This window comes from Phoca vitulina, unplaced genomic scaffold, assembly GCF_004348235.1.
Source record: "Phoca vitulina isolate PV1807 unplaced genomic scaffold, GSC_HSeal_1.0 scaffold29, whole genome shotgun sequence".
Lineage (NCBI taxonomy): Eukaryota > Metazoa > Chordata > Mammalia > Carnivora > Phocidae > Phoca > Phoca vitulina.
In genome coordinates, this window is record NW_022589732.1 from 9,728,253 (window position 1) to 9,739,051 (window position 10,799).

General features: G+C 41.1%; 1 protein-coding gene across 8 annotated transcripts in view; it reads right to left on the minus strand.

The window, feature by feature from the left end:
• RUFY2 (RUN and FYVE domain containing 2) overlaps positions 1-10,305 on the minus strand; it is a 44,652-nt gene extending 34,347 nt beyond the window's left edge. For 3 of the 8 annotated variants that reach the window (XR_004301723.1, XM_032423628.1, XM_032423635.1), the window contains exons 1-4: positions 9,755-10,059; positions 8,035-8,208; positions 4,097-4,214; positions 945-1,046 (exon numbers count right to left, since the gene is read on the minus strand). Coding sequence is in view for 7 of the 8 variants with exons in the window: in XM_032423628.1 (XP_032279519.1) it covers positions 945-1,046; positions 4,097-4,214; positions 8,035-8,208; positions 9,755-9,959 (599 nt within the window). In the remaining variant the exon portion in view is untranslated. The other 5 variants (XM_032423629.1, XM_032423631.1, XM_032423634.1 and 2 more) reach the window with 3 other exon arrangements.
• Between the last annotated feature and the right edge of the window lie 494 nt (positions 10,306-10,799).

The window sequence follows — 10,799 nt, forward strand, 5'->3', positions numbered from 1 at the left end:
ATTTACTTATTTATATATTTACTACATGAAGGCAATTTATTCAAGAAGTTAATACTGAAAACAAAAGTTTCAGTGGGGGTGTTATCACAGCTATGTTCAGTATTACATTTTTTAAAAGGATGAATCCATTCTCTGTTAAATAAAAAGCTTCAAAGGTAAACAATGAATGGTCTGAATGATAAGATGTATTCCTGAAATTGAGCAGATTTCAAAGTCAGTGCATAGACCAGGCTATTTATAAGCTCGACTTCCCATCAACCTCAGCACAATGTCAACTAACAATAACAAGTTAATGTTTTCCAGTCATCTTCACTATACCACTTAATTGCCAGCGCTCACTGGCCTTCAATTGACAGTTTAAAAAGTGCCCACAATATGGCCAAAGCAACAGTTTAGACATTCAGGATCTAAACCTGTTGGGGTGCCTGTGTGGCTCAGTTGGTTAAGCGTCAGACTGTTGATTTTGACTTTGATTTCAGGGTTGTGATATTGAGCCCCATGTGGGCTCCGCCCTGGGAAGGGAATCTGCTTGGGGTTCTCTCTCTCTCCCTCTGCCTCTGCACTACCCACCATCTTCCTCTCTAAAATAAATAAAAAATAAAAAGAAATTTGTCAGATTAAAGCTCCCAATCCCAATACAGATTTTTATTTGTAGAATTAACTGTAATTTAGAAAAAAAAATAAAACTAGCCTAGAAATATAACATATAAATAAATTTTCCTCTTATTGGTCAATACAAAGCTTATGGTATTCAGTTTTTAGGCTAGTTCCTGATCCATGTTATGTCCCTACATGATTTTCTCTCTCATGTTGCTCTTCTTTTTTTTAATGCCATCTTATTGTATTTTATGTATCCTTTTGTACTACATCTTTAATTCTTTTTGGAAAACAGGATATAAATGAAATTTTAAAAATGGAAATGAACATGACTTAATGGTACTAACCTTAAGAGATCCCTCTGAATAATTAAGCAACGCAGGTAATCAGCCATTTTTTTTTGCATGAGGGCTAATCGAAGCCATGCTCTTGCACGACCGAGGGGGGTCCTAAAAAAGCAAAACCAACTGGTCAGAAGACAGTCTCAGTCCATATATTATAATAGACTACATATTCTATTGCTGTCAAGGTTCATATTAATAAAGGAAAACTGCAATTTATCATGGTTTTGTCTGTTTCTACAGGTGTTTTGTTTTGTTTTTTTTGTTTGTTTCTAGTTTTTTAAGCCAGCTCTTTGAACATGCAAACCAATCCCTGGGAGCTATTTAAGTATCTAAGGTAAACCTGCACCTACAGGACATCTAGGTACCATTTTATGCCTTGGAAGAAATGACGCTCTAAATACTGAGGATTATCTCTACAAGAAATATTTTGACCGAATGGGCATAACTGTCTAAAGATAAATATGTAAGGTGCACCTGGCTGGCTTAGTCAGTAGAGCACGTGATTTTTAATCTGCAGGTTGTGAGTTCAAGACCCACACTGGGTATGGAGGTTACTTTTTTTTTTTTCTTAAGATTTTTAAAAAACATTTCTTTTAAATTTTATTTTATTATGTTAATCACCATACATTACATCATTAGTTTTTGATGTGTTGTTCCATGATTCATTGTTTGTGTATAACACCCAGTGCTCCATTCAATACGTGCCCTCTTTAATACCCATCACCAGGCTAATCCATCCCCCCACCCCCCTCCCCTCTAGAACCCTCAGTTTGTTTCTCAGAGTCCATAGTCTCTCATGGTTTGTGTCCCCCTCCGATTTCCCCCCTTCATTTTTCCCTTCCTACTATTTTTTTTTTAAATATAATGTATTATTTGTTTCAGAGGTACAAGTCTGTGATTCATCAGTCTTAAAAATGGATATGCAAAATGCATCAAATAAAGCAATATAATGCCTTCAAAAAGTAACGGACATGATATCTGAATTTTAAAAATCCTAACAAATTAAAAAAAAAAAAAAATCCTAACAAAGCTAGGAGGGCACCAAGCTGGTAATCAAAAAGAGAGAAATCACCAGGCTGCTTGTTATTTTTCAAATGTTTCTCTAGGAGGTTGTCCTTAAAAAATTCAATCTCCTACCTCTTATCCAAGTTTTATCATTTAGTAAAAGTAAAAGCAACTTTTACAGAATATGTATGGTTTTTCAAAGAGAAAGATCATCATTCACACTTTTATGTTTTCTTATACAAAGAATGTTTTGGCATGTAGTGTGGGAGGTAAGTTAATCTTCACTACTAACAGCTAATGAGCTTCTTATGGTTTAGCAGTTGAATGAATACCATTGTTCAGAAAACATTTTTTACTTTTGAAGAGTTAGGCTTTTTAAAAACAATTTGAACATATATTTTCATATTAAAATGACCAAATCTTATATTTCTTTTTTTTTAAGATTTTATTTTTAAAGTATTCTCTATACCCAACGTGGGGCTTGAACTCACAACTCAGAGATAAAGAGTCACATGCTCTACCAACTGAGCCAGCCAGGTGCCCCTTCTTATATTTCTCTTTTTGAGAGTTATGATTCCCTTGCTATTTCACTCTAAAAACTAGGTTTGAGGGACATCTGGTTGGCTCACTCAGTCAAGCATGCAATTCTTGATCTCAGCATCATGAGCTTAAGCCCCACACTGGGCAGAGAGATTACTTACAAAAATAATAATAAGTAATATAAAATTTAAAAACTGGGTTTGAATCCTGGCTCTGCCACTTTTTAACTGTTAACTCCTCTGACCTTTATTTTTCACATCTATGCAATTATTATAATAATCTCTACCCTCTAAGACTGATGTAAGGACTAAATGAGATAATTCATGTAAACCAATTATTTTATTACCCTGAGACAGTACTTAATAAATAGTAGCCATTTACTTTTATCATTCAATTAAATACAACCTGGAAATATTTGGATGTTGTGTTATCAGCCAGAAAACACTACCATATTCCCTACAACATGTAAAACCCTCAGGTGCCTGGGTGGCTCAGTTAAGCGTCTGCCTTCAGCTCAGGTCATGATCCCAGGGTCCTGGGATCCAGTACCACATCAGGCTCCCTGCTCAGCGGGAGTCAGTGTCTCCCTCTGCCCCTCCCCCTGCTCCTGCGTGCTTGCGCTCTCTCGCGCTCTCTCTTGCAAGCTCTCTCTCTCTCTCGCAAAAATAAAAAATCTTAAAAAAAACAACTGTAAAACCCTCAATTATAAAGCTAAGAGAAAGCAACTGGTAATCTGACAGAGAATGCTAAGAAAAGAAGGTTATCTCATTCACAAGAATTAAGATAAACTAAAGGAAAGCGTAAGAACTTAGCCTTAACAACACCTTTATGCCTTTATTCAGTTTTTACATTTTATATATATTTGTCTAGTGAAATGGGCAGGTGACACTATAGGTCCCAATTTTTAGAGAAAGAAAAGTAATTTGCACAAGCCCCATATATATAAATGGCTTATCTGAGAATTCTAATCTCCTGAGCCTTTGCCCTGGATTTGGTCTAAATCAGTCTTCAGGGCGCCTGGGTGGCTCAGTCATTAAGCGTCTGCCTTCAGCTCAGGCCATGATCCCAGGGTCCTGGGATCGAGCTCCGCATTGGGTTCCCTGCTCAGTGGGAAGCCTGCTTCTCCCTCCCCCACCCCCCATGCTTGTGTTCCCTCTCTCGCTGTGTCTCTGTCAAATAAATAAAATCTTTTAAAAAGTAAATAAATAAATAAAAATAAATTAGTCTTCAACAAATAGTTATTGGCTGCCAACTAGCTTACTACTGCAAACTAGCTTAACACTCAGGAAACAAATGCATAATTGATACATCCTATCTTAAAGGGACCTGCTGTTTCCTGCAATACAATGTAGAATCAAAGTGATATAATAAAGGAGTGAATATAGTGATAGGGTATAGAAGAAAAAGCAGTTAATTCCTACTGAAGGGACTAAGAGAAATTTCATAAAGGAAATGAAATTTGAACTGAGCTATAAAGAAAGAACAGAATTTTATTAGGAGAGAATGGAAGAAGGCTACTTAAGGCTAAGAGAAGATAATAGAGTGTGAAGTACTTTCAAGGAACAGTAAATATATCTCTGCGGTTAGAAATGAACAATAAGATTACTTACTTAAGACCAGGCAAATCCCGGACACTGGCTCCTATTTCCTCTGCTTCTGGGTACAGCTTCTCCACCAGTTCCAAGGGGCCCCAGATAGTTTTGTTATAACTCAAAAATGATTTTCTTACTGAGAAAAAAAAGCATATATAATGCATACAACTTCAACATATAAAATTGTCATAACTTCCTTTTATTTAGTTTCAACATTTCTAACTTAAAATACAGTTATTCAAAGACCTTCCGCTCTTATCACTACACAGTCCTGTGGATCAGGAACCTGTTCATCAGGATCCTGATATTTTTCCTTATCAGAAATATGCAAAAAAATGGGGTGCCTGGGTGGCTCAGTTGGTTAAGCAGCTGCCTTCCGCTCAGGTCATGATCCCAGGGTCCCCGGGATCAAGCCACGCATCGGGCTCCCTGCTCGGCGGGGAGCCTGCTTGGCGGGGAGCCTGCTTCTCCGCCTACTTGTTCTCTCTATCTCTCTGTCAAATAAATAAATAAAATCTTTAAAAAAAAAAAAAAGAAAAGAAATATGCAAAAAAAAAAAAAGAAAGAAAATATGCAGCTTGGCCATTCTTCCTTATCAGAAATATGCAGGCAGGTAATTAAAGTAAAAAAACAACTGGCCTTATTCTTTACCAGTACCAAAATAAAAAGGCTGACAGCCCGAGCAGGTTGATCTTTATCAGTTTATTAAATAAACCAAGGACAAAAAGTTATTTTACTCTTAACATGAAAAATTGTGACTTGTTTTATACTGAGAATCAGGTGATAGAAAACCATGAAATCACTATACATTTCTTTCTTAACACTGACCAGATCTCCTGCAGATCAAGGGCGCCTATCATACGCACCACCCAAGGACAATCACCAAGATAGGCAATTTTTCCTTGGGGGATTAAAAAATCAATCAGCACAAAGTAGCTTCATAATGATTCATCAAGACAAGCCTATGATATGACTGTTAGGACATGCCTTATGATATTTTGTCAAGCAAAGGAATTTTAAACTCAGGGAAGAGCTTAAAATTTAACTGTTTGGCCATCATTTAGCAAATTCCATTTCTGCAGCCTAAGGGAAAACAAAGATAAAAAGTTTTTCAAAAAGCAAACTAAAACTCAAGGTGTTATTAAAATTTAAAAAAATGTTTAAATGTGTGTGTGTTGTTTTTTTTTAAATTTATTTATTTGACAGAGAGAGACGCAGCGAGAGAAGGAACACAAGCAGGGGGAGTGGGAGAGGGAGAAGCAGGCCTCCCGCAGAGCAGGGAGCCCAATGCGGGGCTCCATCCCAGGACCCTGGGATCATGACCTGAGCCGGAGGCAGACGTTTAATGACTGAGCCACCCAGGCACCCCTAAATGTTTTTAAAAATTAAAAAAAAAAACTAAAACTAAAACCAGAAAACCCTTAAGGTTGTTAGATCAGACTGGTGAGTTCCTGGTGTACTGAAAGAAGCAGAAACTGATAATATCAAGAGCAGGCAAAAATGTGGGGAAACAAACACTAACATCCACTGATGTTTGATAAATCCATGAAGCCTTCATAGAGGCCAGTTGCCTATGTCCTTTGACCCAGTAATTCTACTCCTCTAAGAATCCTATCCTAAAGAACAAGTATACAAACAGCACAATTTTAATGGTAAAAAACTGGAAACAACCTAAGGGTACATTAAGAGGAGGGCAGTTAAGTAAGTTTTGGTATACATATACTATGAAATTTTACAGTTATTAAAAATGTGATAAAGCCTCTATATAAATGGAAAAACCTCCAAACCATATCAATTTTAAACAGTCACAGAATAATAATACTTATAGCATAATTCTATGCAGAGTAAAAGAAAAAAAATGGAAAAGAGAAGAATGACAAGGATTCCCTTTAGGGAAATGAATGGAAGAGAATGAAGGAAATGGTTTTTGCTCTAGGTGCTTCTATGTTGTTTGATTCATGTACAAAGAGAGTAGATTTCACTATTATGTAATTTTTTAAAAATTACTTTGTCTTCAATTAAAGAAATAGTGGAATCTAAAAAAACAAAACAAGGGGCGCCTGGGTGGCTCAGTTAGCCTTTGCCTTCAGCTCAGGTCATGATCCCAGGGTCCTGGGATTGAGCCCCACATAGGGCTTCCTGCCCGGCAGGAAGCCTGCTTCTCCCTCTCCCACTGCTTGTGTTCCCTCTCTCACTATGTATCTCTCCGTCAAATAAATAAAATCTTTAAAAAAAATAAAAATAAAAATAAAAAAACAAAACAAAACCCAAACGCAAATACAGAGAACAGACTGATGGCTGGCAGAGGCAGAGGGTGCGGGCAAGAGGAAATGGGTAAAGGTGGTCAAAAGGTATAAACTTCCAGATATCAAATAAATAAGTCATAAGGATGCAATGTACAGCATGAGGACTACAGTTAATAATACTGTTGTATATCTGAAAGTTGCTAGGAGAGTAAATCTTAAAAGTTCATCATAAGAAAAAAATTTTTAACTATGTACAGTGATGGATATCAACTAGACTTATTGTGCTGATCATTTTGCAATACATAAAAATATCAAATCGTTATGTTGTGTACCTGAAACTAATATGTTAATTATATCTCAATAAAAAATTTTAATTTAAAAAAAAGAAATGAGTACTTTAATGACATCATATAGGGTTTCTCAAACTTTGATGCCAAGGCTCCTTTGGCAGTACATTTTATTAAAATTTGAAGTACATTTTATTAAAACCATGTTTATGTAAATCTCCTTTTGTGCTGTTTACATTTACTCCCACTTTCATGTACCTTAGTCAGAACTTCTGAGCCTTCCCAACTTACCCAGGTTCCTAGTATACCCACAAGGAACCAAGCTTCTTTTAGCTTTAGAACAGTCACTTTAGTATAAACTCTTACATAGGGGCGCCTGGGTGGCTCAGTTGGTTAAGCGACTGCCTTCAGCTCAGGTCATGATCCCGGAGTCCCGGGATCAAGTCCTACATCGGGCTCCCTGCTCAGCAGGGAGTCTGCTTCTCCCTCTGACCCTACCCCCTCTTGGGCTCTCTCTCTCTCTCTCTCAAATAAATAAATAAAATCTTTAAAATAAAATAAACTCTTACATAGCCCTCCACACAGCTGATCAAAAGAACTAGACACCAAAACTAACAACAACTGTTTTTACAATAAGTAAAAGAACAGTTATTATAGGGGCGCCTGGGTGGCTCAGTCGTTAAGTGTCTGCCTTCGGCTCAGATCATGATCCCAGTGTCCTGGGATCTAGCCCTGCTTCGGGCTCCCTGCTCAGCGGGAAGCCTGCTTCTCTCTCTCCCTCTCCCACTCCCCCTGCTTGTGTTCCCTCTCTCGCTGTGTCTCTCTCTGTCAAAAAAATAAAATCTTTAAAAAAAAAAAAGAACAGTTATTATACAATGTATATTAAATAACTAAATCTAACATAAACATTTTACATGAAATGATAAATCAGTGCCAACTGTGTAGAAGAAAATATCCAGTATTATCATCATTCCCAGGGAGCGCTTACATTTCTACAATAATCCAATCTGAAAGAGTCTTTCTAGATACATTCCAGTGCCAACGAGGTTTATATTTCAACAATTATTTTAATGTATTTGTTCAATAGGGCTCAAACTAGTAATAAGACTTCATATTGGAATCACTAAGGTTAAAAATTTTTAAATAACTCTAACTGTCCTAGAAAATAGAAATCAGTTCAGAGTATATTGAGAAAAAATGAAAAATCAAATGTTTTTACGAAACACTAACTAGGTATTCTCTGAAGACAACTTATTAGAAAACATAAAGCAGTAGGCTATTCTCTCCCCAAGCCAACCCACCCAGTAATTTTAAATGTAAAGTAACAATAATTATGGTCTCAACAAATACACATTTTCAAGGATGTTTAAGACAGAAATAGTGGGATTCTAAACTTAATTAGGTTTTTAAAATCTCAGGATACCTTTAAGACCGTGTTTCAGACAATGTTCCATAACAACAAAGAACTGCTGTAAGGGGGGATAGTCAGAATCCAAAGTGCGGCCAAAGCTTAGAGCAGATTCAATGAGTCCTTTGATACTCAATTTAGCCATGTTTAACAAGTTTGCTCTCTCTACAGCTGTGGGGTCTTTTGTAGCTGAAAGCACAAGAAAGGAGTCCAACATCATTTGCAAGACATGACATTGAAAAATACACAAACCCTTTCATTCCCCTATAAAAACAACAATGGTTTGTTTTTCCTTGGTTGACAAATTAGTCTCCCTAACTAATCCACACCCCTACGTAACTTCTCTTTATGTCTCTCTCACACATACCACAGAACACTACCATGCCCACCCCAGACAAAGTTTATGAATTATTCTCAAGATCTTGCAACTTGGTTATTTTCTGGTATTTATTTTACTTTTGTGGTACGTCTTCAGAGAGAACGAGGTTTTTTGTTGTTCTTTTTTTTTTACTTTTTGTGGAGATAAAATTGGAGTAATAAACAACATATTTAAGAGTCTCGTGCAAAAGGTGGACAGCAGGCACGGTCCAAGGATGAATCTCAAGGCAAAAAACGTTCAGAATAAACTGGCAATAAAAGGTGGTTACAATTCCAAGATTACAGTATCATCCATAAACATGATGGGTTAAAACACACTGACAAATAAAGGAATACAGGAGAAGCCATTCAATTCTTTCACTCATTTTAACCTCTTTCCATCTTGTTTTCTCATTGCAACTGTAATTCTGTATTGCATAACTCCTTTATTTTCCCAGAGGAAATAAAAGCAGTCCTGTTTCACATTTAAGTTCCTTGCCCATACAGCTGATTCAGTCAAAAACTAAGTTAATAGATGCACTTAAAAAAAAGAAAAACTGATTAGTAATTGATACTTTCAATTCACAAAAAGCTATTTTTTTCTTTCCCACAAATTCCATCCTTAGTTAACTTAGAAATTCAGATGTTCCCGCATATTCTCGCCACTGTTCCCACATATTCTCACCATTGCTGTGACTGGCAGGAATATTTTCAGCAAACACATGACAAAATGAAGTGCAGAAAAATGAAGCACTTAGTATAACGTTTCATAATCTCTGGCAAATTTACTAGTCCAAGTGAACCAAGTGTCTGTTTTTCCTTCACTGAACAGAAGTCCAGGGTTCCCAATTATCTAGTATTCGAGTTCTGAGCTGATAGCTAAGCGCGAAGACTGACACGGAATCCTAAGCAACTAAAAATGCAAACAGCCACAATCTCTATGACCGAGCTAGCTGGTAGAAAATCTGCACACACATCATTCCTTCAAATCTGCATCGTCGTATGATTCCCTCTTTTTTTCGGGGGCGGGGGGAACCACTTGATGTTTCATAATCTGTACCAATCCTCCTTTTTCTTAACAGTGCCCATTACGATCCGTGACTTGCGATGCGACAAGCAGACAAAGGGCGCATCTGCAGCTGTTCCGAGGCGGGTCCGTGCTGGGGGCCGGCAGCTTCCTCGCCCCAGGAGCGTTTACACGCCGGCCGCGCCCCGCCCGGGCTCGCAGATGTGTCCTGCTGGTCGCAGCCCCAACAAGGCCAACGGCCAGTCCCCGCATCTCGCCCGGGCCTGGAGCCCCCTCTCTGCCTCCCTTCCTCCCCGCAGCAAGGCTGCCCAAAGGGCTCGGGGCGCCCAAGGACCCCCGCGGAGGGCTCACCCGGGGTCCTGCGCGGCATCGCTGCACCTCTCCCGCCCTCGGCGTCGGGCACCCAGGCCAAAACCTGAGACGCGTCTTCCCTCCGCCACCCCCAAACCTGAAAAGTCATCGCCCATCCCCGACTGTTCCACCGATCTGGGAGCGGCCCCCCGGGCGGCCCTGTCTTCGCCCCTTGGAAGCCGTCGGACCGCGAGCCCTCGGCCATTAGGCCCTAGAACCGGGGCGGGGACCTGAAGGAACGGGGGGCGGCCGCGCGTTGCCATGGCGACCCCGGGCGCCCCCGAGTCCCCCGCTGCCCCCGCCCAGCCCCAGGCCCGGGTTCGGGCTCCGGTTGCTACCCGAGCCCTCGGTGCCCACCACCACCAGTCCTCGCCCGGCCGCGGCCTTCAGCCTCGGACGGAGAGCGGGGCGTCCGCTCTCGGTCCGCTCCCCTTACCCATGGCGGCGGCGGCGCGGTCTCGGGCGGGGACGCCCTGGGCCCCGCCAGCAGCTCCCTTCAGGCGCGCGGCGGCCGCCACGGCGTCTGCCACCCGGCCCGCCGCGGCCCACAGCGCTCCCGGCGGCGGGAGGACGCCCGGGCGGTCCCGCGGCGCCGCGAGTGGGCGGGGGGCCGCGGGGCCTGCAAGCGGCAGGAGAGAAACCCGCCCTCGCCAGGCCTCCTCGCGTCCAGCCGGACCGGAAGGAGAAGGAAGAGGAGCGTGAAGGAGACCTCGCGTGTGAGGAGCCGGAGGCCCGGCCCCGGTCGGACCACCGACCTCTCACCCGGGGGCTTCGCCAGGGCGCTGGGGCTGCTTTTCCAAGGGGTGCGAGCCACGTGCAAACGTTTTCGTCCACGCGGCGGCGGGGTTCATCCGATACACCGGACCGCTTCCCTTCAGGCCTCACAAGGTCTTAGGGGAGCAAAGGAGTTTAGAAGACCTGAAGCAATTAACTGGGGGCAGACCTCTGCTGCAACTAGGCCCCCCAAGCACGGCATTTAAACCAGTAAAAGCACGGGCAGTGGGAAGGGCCGCACTTATCAAGGGGCAGACGTGTAGAGATAAAG